Raw genomic sequence first — 17,332 nt, forward strand, 5'->3', positions numbered from 1 at the left:
TGTGGAAAATTAAAATCTCCCACAATCACAACTTTGTGCTTACTACAAATATCTGCTACCTCCCTACAAATTTGCTCCTCCAATCCTCGCTGCCCATTAGGTGGTCTAAAATACACCCCTATGTGTTACTACACCTTTCCCATTCCTCAATTCAAACAAAATAGCCTCCCTAGACGAGCCCTCTAATCTATCCTGCCAAAGCACCGCTGTAAAATTTTCTCTGACAAGCACTGCAACACCTCCCCCTCTTGCCCCTCTGATTCTATCCAGGAATATTTTGTTGCCAATCACACCCCTCCTGCAACCATGTTTCACTAATAGCTACAACATCATATTTCCAGATATCAATCCGTGCTCTAAGCTCATCCACCTTTCTTACAATGCTCCTAGCATTAAAATAAATGCATTTAAGAAATTCTCCACCTCTTACACTCTGTTTATCTCTTACGGTGTAAACAATTACTATCTTCTTTTTCTTCCTTCTCCCCTACATCTTCAGTCTGAGCACTCCCCTTCTCTATCACCTGCCTGTTCTCCCTCACACATTGTCTACAAGCTTTCTCTATTTGTGAACTAACCACCTCTCTCCCAGTCTCTTCAATTTGATTTCCACCCCCCAACCATTCTAGTTTGAAGTCTCCCCAGGAGCCTTAGCAAATCTCCCCGCCAGGATATTGGTCCCCTGGGATTCAAGTGCAACCCGTCCTTTCTGTACAGGTCACACTTGCCCCAAAAGAGGTCCCAATGATCCAGAAATTTGAATTCCTGCCCCTTGCTCCAATCCCTCAGCCACGCATTTATCCTCCACCTCATTCCACTCCTACTTTCACTGTCGCATGGCACAGGTAGTAATCCTGAGATTTCTACCTTTGCGGTCCTTCTTCTCAACTCCCTTCCTAACTCCCTATATTCTCCTTTCAGAACCTCTTCCCTTTTCCTACCTATGTCATTGGTACCTATGCATACCACGACCTCTGGCTCCTCACCCTCCCACTTCAGGATATCTTGGACGCGATCAGAAACATCCTGGACCCTGGCACCAGGGAGGCAAACTACCATCCAGGTCTCCTGACTGTGTCCACAGAATCACCTATCTGGCCCCCTAACTATCAAGTCTCCTATTACTACTGCCTTCCTCTTCCTTTCCCTACCCTTCTGAGCTACAGGGCTGGACTCTGTGCCGGAGGTACGGCCACTGTTGCTTCCCCCAGGTAGGTTGCCCCCCCCCAAACAGTACTCAAACAGGAGTACTTATTGTCAAGAAGTACAGCCACTGGGGTACTCTCTAGTACCTGACTCTTCCCCTTCCCTCTCCTAACCATGACCCACTTTGTCTGCCTCCCATGGCCCTGGTGTGACCACCTGCCTGTAACTCCTCTCTAGCAACTCCTCACTCTCCCTGACCAGATGAAGGTCATCGAGCTGCAACTCCAGCTCTCTAACACGGTCCCTTAGGAGCTGCAGCTTGGCGCACCTGGCACAGATATGGTTGTCCGGGAGGATAAGAGACTCCAGGACCTCCCACATCCGACACCGAGAACAACAAGCTGCCCTCACACTTGTAATTCCCCTTTTCTTCAAATAACAGGAAAAACTGAAAACTAAACCTACTTTGCCTTGCCCGTTTCGACCTAAGCCCGTCGAGCCTTCACTCTATTTCTGGCTCACTCCACTGCCCACTGTATAAGGCTGTGTTCCTTTTAAATCTTCCGTGCTTCACTTCCCAACGTCACACGCCTGTGCAGTCCCGCCTCTCTTAACTCCAATAAGAAGAAGATCAAAATGGCTCTCACTGCATTCCCGTTCTGATTCTCAGACTTCCTTCTCCAAATTAAACCCGAATCAGGATTTCTGTCCTTCTAAATCTTCCGCGCTTCACTGCCTGACGTCATATGCCTGCGCAGTCCCGCCTCTCTTAACCTTGATGAGAAGAGAAAATCAAAATGGCTCCTACATCACTGCTGTTCTGATTCTCAGACTTCCTTCTCCAAATTCTATCCATGCTAGCATTTTTCTTGTAATACCAAAGGCCCTTAACTTGTTAAACAACCTCATGTGTGGCACCTTATCAAAGGGCTTCTGAAAATCCAAGTACACAACATCCATCGATTTTCCTTTGTCTATCTTGATTGTTATTTCTTCAAAGAATTCCAACAGATTTGTTAAGCAAGATTTTCCCTTAAGAGAACCATGTTGACTTTGGCCTATTTTTATCTTGTATCCCTAAGTACCCTGAAACCACATGCTTAACAACCAGCTCTAACATCTTCTCATCCACAGAGGTCAAACTAACTGGTTTATAGTATCCTTTCTTCTGCCTCTCTCTCTTTTTGAAGAGTGAAGTGAAATTTACAATATCCAGTCTTCCAGAACAATTCCAGAATCTCGCGATTCTTGAATGATCATTACTAATACCTCCACAATCCCATCAGCCACCTCTTTCAGAACCCTGGGATGTAGATCACCTGGTTCAGGTGACTTGCCAACCTTCAGACCTTTCAGTTTCCCAAGCACCCTCTCGCTAGTAAAGGCAACTTCACAGACTTGTGCCCCCTGACACTGTCAAATTTTCAGAATACTGCTAATGCCTTCCACAATGAAAGATGATGCAAAATACTTGCAGAAAAGAATCTCTGTATAACATGTTGAACCTTGAAGTGTATGAGCTACAGCACCAGAGGTACAGTACCTAATAAAGTAGCTACCAAGCATATAGTTAGTTTTAAACAAATTCAGTTCATCTGCTATTTATTTGCCCCCTCATTACTACCTCTCTAGCATCATTTTCCAGCAGTCCAATATCTGGTCTCACCTTTCTTTTACACTTTATATATCTAAATAAACTTTTGATATCCTCTTTAATATTATTGGCTAGCTTCTCTTCATATTCCATCTTTTCCTTCGTTGTGACTTTTTTGTTGCCCTGTGTTGGTTTTTAAAAGTTTCCCATCCTCTAACTTCCCAGTAATTTTTGCTCTATTATATGGCCTTTCTTTGGCTTTTATGTTGGCTTTGACTTCTCTTGTCAGTCATGGTTGTATCATCCTACATTTAGAATACTACTTCTTTGGGATGTATCTATCCTTTATTTTTCAAACTGCTCCCAGAAACTCCAGTTTTGCTGTCACCCCTACTAGTGGTTCCTTTCCAATGAATTTTGGCTAGCTCCTCTCATGTCTCTGTAATTCCCTTTGCTCCACTATAATACTAATACATTTGACTTTAGCTTCTCCTTCTCAAATTGTAAGGTAAATTCTACCATATTATGATCACTGCCCACTAAGGGTTGTTTTAACTTAAGCTATCTAATCAATTCCTGTTCATTGCACAGCACCAATGCTGTTCTAAGGAGCTTTCTTGTAGGTATTCTATAAATGTTTACCTTATGTTTCTTGTAATAGTGTGTAATCTCATTACAAATTTGTTCCACTAGATCCCAAGAACTGTTGGGTGGTCTATAATATAATCTCATTAATGTGGTCATAGCTTTCTTTTACCTCAGTTCCACCCATAAAGCCTCACTAGATGAGTTTTCCAGTCTGTCCTGACTGAGCACTGCTGTGGTATTTTCCCTGACTAGTAACTCCACCCCTTTCCCTGTGACCCTTTCCACTCTGTTGCGTCTAAATCAATGGAAACCTGAAATATTCAGCTGCCGGTCCTGCCCCTCCTTCAATCAAGTCTCACTAATGGCTACAATTTCACAATCCCAGGAGTTGATCCATGCCAAGCTCATCTAGCTTTTCTACAATACTTCTTGCATTGAAATATGCACAACTCAGAATGCAAGTCCCACACGCTGAACCTTTTGATTCCTGATTTTATCTGAGGTCTTAATAACATCGGACTTCACAACCACTCCACTATCTATTCTGGCACTCTAGTTTCATTCCCATGCAACTTTAGTTAGGGCATCAAAGGTAATAGGGAGAGGCAGAAGAATGGGTTTGAGAGGGATAATAAATGGTGGAGCAGATTAAATGGGCCAAACAGCCTAACCTTGCTGCTAAGTCTTATGGTGTTAGGGACTCGAAATGCACACGGTTTAACCAATGATGCCTCAACTGCTGTACTTAATGCCCTGACTGATAAAAGCCAAAGGCCTTCTTTACTATCCTGTCTACTATGCCCCCACTTTCAAGAACCATGTGCCTGTGCCCCTCAATCCCACTGTTCTTCAGACTGCCCAAGGCCTAACCATTTAGTGTGTAATTCCTGCCATAGCTTAACCTCTTAAAATGCACAACTTTCACTCAGTAAAGTTGCATCTGTCCCTCATGTAGTGAACCTCAGGTAAAATGGCCCACATGTAGATCCAGCATATGGAAGGAGCCTCAATGGAGTTGACATACAGGGACATCCTGGGGTTCAAGTTCACAGCTCCCTGACAGCTGCTACATGGGTTCATAGAATGGTGAAGATGTATAGTATGCTTGTCTTCATTAGTCGAGGCACTGAGTCAAGTCAGGAAGTTATATTGCAGATTTATAAAGAGGTATACCATGATGGTTCCCGGATTAGAGGGCATATGTTGCAAGGATAGACTGGACAAACTTGGGGTTGTTTTCTCTGGAATTTCTGAACTGAGAGAAATTTATAAAGCCATGAAATATACAGACGATTAAAACAGCTACTTGCTTTTTTCCAGGGTCAAAACTAGAGGAAATGTAATTAAAGTGAGAGGGAGTAAATTCAAAGGAGATGTGCCCTTTTTTTTAAAACCTAGAGACTGGGTGCCTGCCAGGGGTTGTGAGGCAGATACAATAAAGGTGTTGGAAGAGCTCTTAGGCAGACACATAAATGGGCAGAAAATGGAGGGATATGGACCATGTGTAGGTGGAAGTGATTAGAGTAATTATGCATGATTAGTTTAGTTAGCAATGTTCCGCAAAACATCATGAGCTGTTCCTATGGTGTGTTCTTCCTAAGCACAGAATTCTCTGTATTATATCTAAAGCATGCTTACCCAGAACATAAGCAGCAACTAACTTCTGATTGACACTCAAGTGGAGGTAGACAGGCACCAGGGATTCTGCTTCTCCGAGTGTTGGTAACATCAACACTGCAATGCAGATGATTCCCAGGAAGACAGTAAGCAAGCTGGGTCCCGAGGACACTGTTCTTGATTCTGAAAATTAATGAGACATTAATGAGTCTATTGAAAGCCAGTTGATGAAGCTATGTGTATGGTGAAACTAGATGAGGAATCCATAGCAGGAAGATAACATTTCATGTTATGACTTTCGATCAAAACTGTAAAATGAGAAAACAACTGTGGTTTAAATTGCAGAAATGAGAGGAGAGCAGAAAACAAAGGGAATGTTGTGACTCTGGAGATAAAGGCAGATGAGTTTACATAAAGGCAGATTTTTATAAATGACCTGGATGAAGAAGTAGAAAGGTGGATTAATAAGTTTGCTGATGACACAAAAATTGGGAATGTTGTGGATAGACTGGAGGGTTGTCAGCGGTTACACTGCGACATCCAAAGGATACAGAGCCAGGCTGAGAAGTGGCAGATGGATTCAACCCCCATTAGTGTGAAGTGGTTCATTTTGGTAGGTCAAATTTGAAGACACAATATAATATTAATGGTAAGACTCTTGACAGTGTGGAGGATCTGAGAGATCTTGGGGTCTGTGTACATGACATAACTCAAAGCTGCTACGCAGGTTGACTGTGTTGGCACTCGTCAGCCATGGGATTGAGTTCAAGAGCTGTGAGATAATGTTACAGCTATACAAGATGCAGAGGAGATTTACAAGGATGTTGCCTGGATTGGAGGGTGTACCTTATGAGAATAGGTTGAGTGAACTTGGCGTTTCTTCTTGGAGCGATGGAGGATGAGCGGTGACCTGATAGAGGTGTATAAGATGATGAGGGGCATTGATGGTGTGGATAGTCAGAGGCTTTTTCCCAGGGCTGAAATGGCCAACCTGAGGGGGAGTAGTTTTTAGGTGCTTGGAAATAGGTACCGAGAGGATGTCGGGGTTAAGTTTTTCCACACAGAGAGTGGTGGGTTCATGGAATGCACTGCCAGCGGTGATGGTGGAAGTGGATACAATAGGGTCTTTTAAGAGTCTCTTAGATAGGTACAAGGAGCTTAGAAAAATACAGGGCTATGCGTTGGAGAAATTCTAGGCTGTTTCCAGAGTAGGTTACATGGCACAACATTGTGGGTCGAAGGACCTGTAATGTGCTGTACATTTCTATGTTTTATGTTTATGTTCTATAAGCAAAAAGTATGGATCAGTATGTGGAATTATGACATTGTAGCCACTATTGAGACTTGGTTGCAAGAAGGGCAGGACTAGCAGTTCAATATTTTGTGGTTCCGTTGTTTTAGAAGTGATGGAACGTTATAGAGATGGCATTATTCACTAGGTAAAATGTCACAGCAGTACTCAGATAGGACAGACTGGAAAACTCATCTGGTGAGACTATATGGGTATAAATGAGGAACAAGAAAGGTACAACCGTGTTAGTGGGATTATACTATAGACCACCCAATAGGATTTAGAGGAACAATTTTGTAGACAGATTGCAGGCTGTTGCAAGAAATATAAGGCTGTGATAGTAGGTGATTTTAACTTTCCACATACTACCATACTGTCGAAGGGCTGGATGGGAAAGTGTTTGTCAAATATGTTCAGGAAAGTTTCCTTAATCAATACAGAGGGGACCCAATTGAAGAGAGTGCAATACTTGAGCAACACACACAAAATGTTGTTGGATTTCAGCAGGCCAAGCAGTATCTATGGAAAGAAGAACATTTGACATTTTGGGCTGAAACGCCAACTGTACTATTTTCCATAGATGCTGCCTGGCTTGCTGAGTTCCTCCAGCATTTTGAGTTTGTTGCTGAGTTTTCCAGATCTGCAGATTTTCCCTTGTGAGTGCAATACTTGATCTGTGATTAGGAAAAGAGGCAGGGCAGCTCCTTGAAGACTGTGTTAGGAATCTGGAGTAGCAGCTGGATGATCTTTGCTTGTACAAGAGAGTGAGGAGATCATCAATCAGAGTTACAGGGAAGTAGTCACCCCTAAGTTGCAGGAGGCAAGTAGCAGGGTGACTGTCAGGAGACATGCAAGTGTGAATAGACAGTTAGCACAGAGCACCCCTGCAGCCATACCCCTCAAAAATAAGTATACCATTTTAGATACTGTTGTGGGTATGACCTCCCAGGGGAATGCCATGGAGTTTGGATTACAGGCATGAGAATAGGTCTGTGGTGGAGAATGGAGGGACAAGAGGGAAGTGGTAGTGATAGGGAACTCAATAGTTAGGGGAACAGACAGGAGATTCTGTGGGCATGAAGGGGACACCCAGACGGTATGTTGCCTCCCAGGTGCCAGAGTCAGGGATGTCTCGGATGGTGTGCACATTTTGGAGAGGGAGACAGCTGCCAGATGTCTTGGTATATATTGATAACAATCATGTAGGAAGGAAAAACAAAGAAGTCCTGAAAAAAAAATTTAGAGAGTTAGATAGAAAGTTGAAAGCAGGACATCCTGGGTAGTAATTTCTGGATTGCCACCTGTGTCACATGCCAGTGAGGGTAGAAACAAGGTGTTTGCAAATTAATGTGCGGCCAAAAAGCTGGTGCAGGGGGAAAGGCTTCAGGTTCTTGGATCATTGGGATCTCTTCAGGGAGAGGTATGAGCTGTTCAAGAGTGACTGTTGCACCTGAACTCAAGGGGAACCAATATTCTTGCAGGCAGGTTTGTTAGAGCTGTTGGGGAGAGTTTAAATTAATTTGGCAGGAGGGTGGGAACTGGAGTGAAGGGATTCAGAATAAGACGAATGGTAAAAAAGCAAAGATAACATGCAATAAGACAGTCAGCAATGGCATGTTGATGATAGGACACAATAGCAGCCAGCAGGGTAAGTATCAGTGCAGTAGGGATGCAGAATCAAAAAGGGTAGCACTCAAAGTGCTATATCTCAATTCACGGATTACAAGAAATAAGGTGGATGATCTTGTTGCACTTTCACAGATTGTTGGGTATGATGTTGCGGCTACCACTGAATCATGGCTGAAGGATGATTGTAGCTGGGAGCTGAATGTCCAAGGTTACATGTTGTATCGGAGGGGTTGTAGCGGTGTGCTACACGCAGCGCAAAAATTACGACACGGAGTCGGTAGCTGCAGTCGAAGGAAAACTTTATTCGAAAACTTCAGCCTCACTCTTAAGCCTCCCTCAACCGGCCCCCCATGGCGCAGAGGCTCCAAAGCTCTGTGCTCGCAAACCCCCGTAGGCTATCTAATTGTGAGTCAGTTCGGATGCGCCAGGAAATGGGTCGCCACATAACCCCCCCCAGAACCGGCGATACACCCCCCAATGTCCACAGCCTGGGCCAGAACCTGCTTGGGAGGTCGGCCTCTGCGCCGAGGTGCCGGAAACTCGGCCGGTTGCGCCAGGTCCACATGGGCCGGTTTGAGGCGGTCCACCGTGAAAACCTCCTCTTTCCCCCCAACGTCCAGCACGAACGTGGACCCGTTGTTCCGGAGCACCATAAACGGCCCCTCGTATGGCCGCTGCAGCGGCGGCCGATGCCCGCCCCTTCGTACAAACACAAACTTACAGTTCTGTAGGTCTTTGGGTACGCAGGTCGGGTGCCGCCCATGCTGTGAAGTGGGCATGGGGGCCAGGTTACCGAGCTTCTCGCGTAGTCTGCCCAGGACTGCTGCGGGTTCTTCCTCTTGCCCCCTTGGGGCTGGTAGGAACTCCCCGGGGACGACCAGGGGCGCGCCGTATACCAACTCGGTCGACGAGACGTGCAGGTCGTCCTTGGGCGCCGTGCGGATGCCGAGTAGGACCCAGGGAAGCTCGTCCGCCCAGTTGGCTCCTTGCAGGCGGGCCATGAGGGCCAACTTCAGGTGACGGTGGAAACGCTCCACTAGCCCATTCGACTGTGGGTGGTAGGCAGTGGTGTGGTGCAGCTGAGTCCCCAAAAGGCTGGCCATAGCTGACCACAGGCTGGAGGTGAACTGGGCGCCTCTGTCGGAAGTAATGTGGGCTGGTACACCAAAGCGAGATATCCAGGTGGCGATCAGGGCTCGGGCGCAAGATTCGGAGGTGGTGTCGGTGAGCGGGACCGCCTCTGGCCATCTTGTGAACCGGTCCACGATAGTCAGGAGGTGCCGTGCTCTGCGCAACACTGGCAGGGGGCCCACGATATCCACATGAATGTGGTCGAAACGCCGGTGGGCGGGATGGAACTGCTGCGGTGGGGCTTTGGTGTGCCGCTGCACCTTGGCCATCTGGCAGCGCATGCACGTTTTGGCCCATTCACTGACCTGTTTGCGGAGTCCGTGCCAAACGAACCTGCTGGAAACCATCCGGACAGTTGTCCGGATGGAGGGATGTGCCAAGTTATGAATGGAGTCGAAAACGCGGCGCCGCCATGCTGTCGGGACGACTGGACGGGGCTGGCCGGTGGCGACGTCACAGAGTAGGGTCCTCTCACCTGGGCCTACGGGGAGGTCCTGGAGCTGCAAACCGGAGACTGTGGTTCTGTAACTCGGAATCTCCTCATCTGCCTGCTGCGCCTCTGCCAGTGCCTCAAAGTCTACCCCTTGGGAAAGGGCATGAACGGTAGGGCGAGAGAGCGCATCCGCCACGACATTGTCCTTACCTGAGACGTGCCGGACATCCGTCGTGTATTCAGAGATGTAGGACAGGTGGCATTGCTGGCGGGACGACCAGGGGTCGGACGCTTTCGTAAACGCAAAGGTAAGCGGTTTGTGGTCCGTGAACGCGGTGAAGGGCCGACCTTCTAGGAAGTACCTGAAATGCCGGATTGCCAGGTAGAGCGCCAACAGTTCCCGGCCGAAAGCACTGTACTTAAGCTCGGGTGGTCGCAGGTGTTTGCTGAAAAACGCCAGGGGTTGCCAGTGACCTGCGATGAGTTGCTCCAGCACCCCACCGACTGCCGTGTTTGATGCGTCCACTGTGAGGGCGGTAGGGGCGTCCATTCTGGGATGTACTAGCATTGTGGCGTCCGCCAAAGCTTCCTTCATTTGAACGAAAGCAGCAGCGGACTCCTCGTCCCAGGTAATGTCCTTGCTCGGACCCGACATCAGGGCGAACAGGGGGCGCATGATCCGGGCAGCTGAAGGGAGGAAGCGGCGGTAGAAATTGACCATACCTACGAATTCCTGAAGGCCTTTGATCGTGGTGGGTCGGGGAAAGAGGCGGACCGCATCTACCTTAGCGGGCAGAGGGGTTGCCGCGTCTTTAGTAATCCTGTGGCCCAGGAAGTCAATGGTATCGAGTCCGAACTGGCATTTGGCGGGGTTGATTGTAAGACCGTACTCACTCAGTCGGGCGCAGAGTTGACGGAGGTGGGACAGATGCTCCTGACGACTGCTGCTGGCTATGAGGATGTCATCCAAATAGATGAACGCGAAGTCCAGGTCCCGTCCCACCGTGTCCATTAACCGCTGGAACGTCTGTGCGGCATTCTTCAGGCCGAACGGCATGCGGAGGAACTCGAAAAGGCCGAAAGGGGTGATGAGAGCCGTTTTGGGGACGTCGTCAGATGCATCGGGATTTGATGGTACCCTCGGACGAGGTCTACCTTGGAGAAGATCCGTGCGCCGTGCAGGTTTGCTGCAAAGTCCTGAATGTGCGGCACAGGGTAGCGGTCCGGTGTGGTAGCCTCGTTCAGCCTGCGGTAGTCGCCGCACGGTCTCCAGCCCCCCGTCGCTTTGGGCACCATGTGCAGGGGGGAGGCCCATGGGCTATCGGACCGCCGGATGATCCCCAATTCCTCCATCCTCTGGAACTCCTCCTTCGCCAGTCGGAGCTTGTCCGGGGAAAGCCGCCGAGCGCGGGCGTGGAGGGGTGGTCCCTGGGTCGGGATGTGGTGCTGTATGCCGTGCCTGGGCATGGCCGCTGTGAACTGCGGTGCCAGAACCGATGGGAACTCTGCCAGGACTCTGGTGAAATCATTGTCGGACAGCGTGATGGAGCCGAGGTGAGGGGCTGGCAACTGGGCTGCACCCAGGGAGAACGTCTGAAAGGTCTCGGCATGTACCAGTCTCTTCCTGGGCAGGTCGACCAGTAGGCTGTGAGCCCGCAAAAAATCCGCACCCAGAAGCGGTTGGGCTACGGCAGCCAGTGTGAAGTCCCACGTGAACTGGCTGGAGCCGAACTGTAGCTGCACCTGACGGGTGCCATAGGTCCTTACTGTGCTGCCATTCACGGCCCTCAGGGGGGGACCCGGTGCCCTGCTGCGGGTGTCGTAACTCGTCGGAGGTAAAACGCTGATCTCAGCCCCAGTATCGACCAAAAACCGCGTCCCGACCTTCTATCCCACACATACAGGAGGCTATCCCGATGGCCAGCCACCGTAGCCATCAGCGGCGGCTGGCCCTGGCGTTTCCCAGGAACTTGCAGGGCGGGCGACAACGGCGGGCTTCCGCGCCCCACCGCTGGCGGTAGAAGCACCAGTGTTCATTGGGCCGGGGGTTGGCGGGCTCTGCGGCTGGGCCTGGACTGGTTTGCTGCCGGGAGCGTGGCTGGGAGATCTGTGCGACGGACGCCCCGCTCACCTTTTTGGCGTTCCACAGCAAGTCCGCCCGGGCTGCCACCTTCCGGGGGTCACTGAAATCCGCGTCGGATAGCAGCAGGCGTATGTCCTCGGGCAGCTGCTCCAGGAATGCCTGCTCAAACATGAGGCATGTGTGTCCGTCGGCCAGAGACAACTTCTCATTCATTAAAGCCGATGGAAGTCTGTCGCCCAAGCCATCCAGGTGCAGTAAACGGGCAGCCCGCTCGCGCCGTGAGAGTCCGAAAGTCCTGCTTTGAATTCCGTGTACTTGCCGTCTGCCGGGGGCGACTGTACGAACTCCGCGACCCGGGCCGCTGTGTCCTGGTCTAGGGAGCTCACCACGTAGTAGTAGCGGGTGTCTTCTGAGGTGATCTGGCGAACGTGGAATTGGGCTTCGGCTTGCTGGAACCATAGGTCCGGGCGCTGTGTCCAGAAACCCGGCAGTTTCAACGAAACCGCATGAACAGAGGCGGCGTCGGTCATTTCTGGTCCAAAAATCGTTTGGACCGTCGGGGTCACCAATTGTAGCGGTGTGCTACACGCAGCGCAAAAATTACGACACGGAGTCGGTAACTGCAGTCGAAGGAAAACTTTATTCGAAAACTTCAGCCTCACTTTTAAGCCTCCCTCAATCGGCCCCCCATGGCGCAGAGGCTCCAAAGCTCTGTGCTCGCAAACCCCCGTAGGCTATCTAATTGTGAGTCGGTTCGGATGCGCCAGGAAATGGGTCGCCACAGGGTAACGTTATAATAGTCATGGGAGATTTTAACTTGCAGGTCGATTGGGGAAATTCAGATTGTAAATGAATCCCAAAAGAGTGAGCATGTTGAATGTCTACAAGATAGCTCTTTAGTGCAGTTTGTTGTTGAGCCCACTAGGGGATCAGCTATACTGGATTGGATGTTATATAATAAACCCTAATCACTTCCGGTTTACCCTTCTGACACACCTTTTCTATTTTCTGTTGTAATCTGTGGTCCACATTCCCTGTTACTGGTGGGAGGCCTGCATGTAACAGCCATCAGTTTCTTAACTCAACCCACAAGGATTAGAAGCCTTAGGAGGCAATGATTACAGTCTGATTGGGTTCAACTTGAAATTTGATAGGGAAAAAGTAAAGTCTGAAATAGCAGTACTTTGGTGGAGTTAAAGAAATTACAGTGGTATGCAAGAGGAGTTGGCCAAAGTAAAATGGAAGGAGATGGGGCAGGGGTGACCAAATGTGGAAGGTGTAGGATAGATGTATTCCAAAAACAAAGAAATGTTCAAAAGGCAAAAGAGAGGGCATACAACAAAGCAAAAATTAGTGGGAAGGCAGAGGATTGGGAAGATTTTAAAAAACTCCAGAGAGCAACTAAAAGAATCATTAGGAGGAAAAAGATGAAATATGAAAGCATCTAGCAAACAATTAGTAAAAGCTTTTTCAAATACGTAAAAAATAAAAGACAGATGAGAGTGGATATAGGACCACTAGAAAATGAGACTGGTGAAATAAGTGGGGGCAAGGAGATGGCAGAAGAACTAAATGAGTATTTTGCATCAGTCTTCACTGTGGAAGACACAAACAATGTGCCAGATGTTGAAGGGAAGAAGAAGTGAGTGCAGTTACTATTTCAAGAGAGAAGGTGCTCAAAAAGCTGAAAAACCTAAGGGTACATAAATCACCCAGACCAGATGAACTGCACCCTAGGGTTCTGAAAGAGATAGCGTTAGAGATTGTGGAGGCATTAGTAATGATCTTGCAAAAATCATTGGACTCTGGCATGGTGCCAGACAACTGGAAATTTGCAAATGTCACTCCACTCTTTAAGAAAAGAGGAAGGTAGCAGAAAGGAAATGGTAAACCAGTTAGTCTGACCTCACTAGTTGGGAAGATGTTGGAGTCAATTGTTAAGGATGATGTTATGGAGTACTTGGTGACACAGGACAAGATAGGATAGTCAGCATGGTTTCCTTAAGGGAAAATCTTGCCTGATGACCTTGCTGGAGTCCTTTGAGGAGATTACACATAGGATAGATAAAGGGGATGCAATGGATATTGTATATTTGGACTTCCAGAAAAATTTTAACAAGGTGCCACACATGAGGCTGCTTACCAAGTTAAGAGCCCATGGCATTAAAGGAAAGTTTCTGGCATAGTTACAGTTTTGGCTGGTTGGTAGGAGGCAGCGAGTGAGAATAAAAGCATCTTTTTCTGGTTGGCTGCCAGTGACTAGTGGTGATTCACAGGGGTCAGTATTGGGACCACTTCTTTTTATGCTGTACATCAATGATTTAGATAATTGAATAGATGGCTTTAGTGCCAGGTTTGTAGATAATATGAAGATTGGTGGAGGGGCAGGTAGTGTTGAAGAAACAGTTAGGCTGTAGGACTCAGACAGATTAGGAGAAGGGGTAATGTTGAAAAATGCATGGTCATGCACTTTGGTGTTAGAAATAAATGAGAAAATCCAAAAATCTGAGATGCAAAGGGACTTGGGAGTCCTTATGCAAAATACCCTAAAGGTTAACTTGCAGGTAGAGTCAGTGGTGAGGAAGATAAATGCAATGTTAGCATTCATTTCAAGAGGTTGAGAATACAAGAACCGGGCTTCTACAGATATGTTAAGAGCAAAAGAATAACAAGGGACAAAATTGGTCTTCTGAAAGATCAGAGTGGTAACCTACATATGAAGCCGAAAGAGATGGGGGAGATCTTAAATGGATTTTTTGCATCTGTATTTACTTCGGAGACAGACACAGAGCCTATAGAAGTGAGGAAAGACAGTGGTGAAGTCATGGACCTATACAATTATAGAGGAGGAGATGTTTGTTGTCTTGAAGCAAACGAGGGTGGCTAATAGACCCTTACAAAGTGTTCCATCAGACCCTGTGGGATGCCAGTGCAGAGACTGCAGGGGGCCCTAGATATTTAAAACTTCGCTTACCAATCGGTGAGGGGCCGGAGAATTGGAATATAGTTAATGTTGTTCAAGATGGGCTCTAAGAAAAAGCCAGGAAACTACAGGCCAGTGAGCTTGACATCAGTAAAGTTCAAAGTAAATGTTATCATCGAAGTACATATGTCAACATACACATCCCTGAAAATCAATTTTCTATGGACATAATCCTCAAATCCATAGAACAGTACCTGTAAAAGGATCAGTCATGGGAAAGTTATTGGAAAGTATTCTAAGGGACTAGATATGTAAGTATTTGGATAAACTGGGACTGATTAGGGACTTAATGCATGGTAAGTCATGTCTAACCAATGTTACAGAATTTTTCAAGGACGTTACCAGGAAAGTTGATGAAGGCAAGGCAGTGGATGTTGTCTACATGGAATTTAGCAAGGCTTTTGACAAGGTCCTAATGAATGGCTGGTCAAGAAGGTTCAGTCACTTGGCATTCAGGATGAGGTAGTAAATTGGATTAGACATTGGCTTTGTGGGAGAAGTCAGAGAGTGGCAGTAGATGGTTGCCTCACTTACTCGAGGCCTGTAACTAGTGGTGTGCCGCAGGGATCGGTGCTGGGTCCATTGTTTTTTGTCATTTATATCAACATTCTGAATGATAATGTAGCAAACTGGATCAGTAAAAATGTGAATGACACCAAGAGTGGGGCATAGTGGACAGAGAGGAAGGCTATCAAAGCTTACAGGTGAACATGGACCAAATGGAAAAAATGGGTTGAAAAATGGCAGATGGAATTTTTTTTGTAGACAAGTGTTGCACTTTGGGAGGACCAATAGTGTAAGGTCTTACACAGTAAGTGGTAGGGCACTGAGGAGTGTGGTAGAATATAGGAATACAGGTACATAATTCATTGAGAGTGACATCACAGGTAGTCAGGGTTGTAAAGAAAGGCTTTGGCACATTGGCCTTCATAAATCTAAATACTGAGTACAAAAATTGGGATGTTATGTTGAAATTATTTAAGATGTTGGTGAGACCTAATTTGGTATTGTCTGCATAAGAAAATGAGGGGAGATTGAATAGAGCTATACAAAATTATGAGGAGCATAGATAGGACAAAATGCAAGTAGGTTTTTTCCACTGAGGTTGGGCAAGACTACAATTAAATAATATGGGTTAAGGGTGAAAGGTGAGATATTTAAGGGGAACATGAAGGGGAACTTCTTCACTCAGAGGGTCATGAGAGTGTGGAATGAGCTGCCAGCACAAGTGGTGGATGCGGGTTCAATTTCAACATTTAAGCGCAATTTGCATATATACACATCGATGGGAGTGAAATGAAGGTCTATGGTCCAGCTGCAGGTCAATGGGACTATCCATATTAATAGTTTGGTATGGACTAGATGGGTCAAGTGGTCTGCTTCTGTGCTGCACCATTCTATGACTCTAACTCTGGTGTCTTTCCTTAATAAATACTGTTGAAGGGTTAACCCTAACCCTAATGTTAATCCCTTGCTTAAGTGCTCTGATTCCTCACACATATTGCTCCTTGGGTCCCTAATGAACCATATTCTTTCCCTGGTTTCTTCCTTACTCATAAAGATATAGTACAGAAGCATCAGGCTCACACTGATCCTCAACCAACCATTTACATTTATGTTATCTTCCATTGACATTAACCCCCAGGTTCTACCACTGTGTTACATACTAGGGGTAATAACTATCAGCCTGCATGCCCTTGGGACTTGGCTGAAACTAGGGCACCGAGGAAATCCATGTAGTCACAGGGAGAACTTGCAAACTGCAGACGGTCAAAGTTGAACCTGGGTCTTTGGTGCAAGAGGCAGAGGCATATTTTACACAATAAATAGCTTGGAATTCTTTTAATCTTGTCTTCTAATGATATTTTGCGGCTTGTCTTTGCAAATAATCTCTTTTCTAATTTTTCATCTATATATTCTATACTCTCCTCACTTGGTTTTTATTTTTCTTTGTCAAATCCTAGGTGTCTCTGGACATCCAGCTTTCCCTGGACTTTATGTCCATACCTTTCACCTTTCCAAAACACGCTTCTTCTGTTCTGCTTCCTTTTTCAACATAACTGTATAACACTTTCTCAATCTTTATCGAACTTCCCCACTCTGCTCAAGGCAACAGAACTGAGATAAAACTGCAGAAAGACTCTTACCCTGCTGGAACGAGGTCTGTTGAAAAACTGCTGCCTCAGCCAGATGTTCCTTAATGTGTTTGTCTTCCTCCTCCTTGCACTCCTGTTCCTTGATAGACGGAAGGAGAACGGAAATCACCTCCTTTTTACCCAGTGATTTCCGCTGACTTTGTTCCGAAACCTGAAGCCGAAATTTGTCTATGATACCGTAATGACAAGGCCGCACGTCTCTATGGCGAATAACACTGCAGACAGAAAGCTCATTTCAATAAATAAAACATCTTTGAAAGCACAAGCCACAAAATTAAAACATCATAAAGTAACTAAAGGTGAGTGAGCAAGGGTTTTTCTCTTTGGAGCAAAGGAGGCTGAGAGGTGACTTGATAGAGATATACAAGTTGATAAGAAGCATTGATAGAGTGGATTCCCAGGGTGAAAGTGGCTAATACCAGGGACATAATTTTAAGATGAGAGGAGGAAAATATAGACAGGATGTCAGACATAGGTGTTTTTTTTACACACAGAGAGTGGAGGGTGTGTGGAACACCTTGCCAGGGGTGGTGGTATAGGCAAATACATTAGGGATAGTTAAGAGACTCTCAGGCAGATGGATTAAAGAAAAATGGAGGGCTAAGTAGGAGAGGAAAGTTAGTTTGGTCTTAGAATAGGTTAAAAGTATAGCATAACATTGTTGGTTGAAAGGCTAGTACT

At 46.7% G+C, this 17,332-nt stretch overlaps 1 protein-coding gene across 5 annotated transcripts in view; it reads right to left on the reverse strand.

Moving 5' to 3' along the window:
• Window positions 1–17,332, reverse strand: part of mospd1 (motile sperm domain containing 1) — a 97,617-nt gene that overhangs the window by 36,708 nt on the left and 43,577 nt on the right. For 4 of the 5 annotated variants that reach the window (XR_009513471.1, XR_009513472.1, XM_059976652.1 and 1 more), the window contains exons 4-5: window positions 16,643–16,866; window positions 4,967–5,128 (exon numbers count right to left, since the gene is read on the reverse strand). Coding sequence is in view for 3 of the 5 variants with exons in the window: in XM_059976652.1 (XP_059832635.1) it covers window positions 4,967–5,128; window positions 16,643–16,866 (386 nt within the window). In the remaining 2 variants the exon portion in view is untranslated. The remainder of the gene's footprint in view (window positions 1–4,966; window positions 5,129–16,642; window positions 16,867–17,332) is intronic. The other variant, XM_059976654.1, reaches the window with a different exon arrangement.

This window comes from Hypanus sabinus, chromosome 8, assembly GCF_030144855.1.
Source record: "Hypanus sabinus isolate sHypSab1 chromosome 8, sHypSab1.hap1, whole genome shotgun sequence".
In the NCBI taxonomy this organism is placed as follows: Eukaryota; Metazoa; Chordata; class Chondrichthyes; order Myliobatiformes; family Dasyatidae; genus Hypanus; species Hypanus sabinus.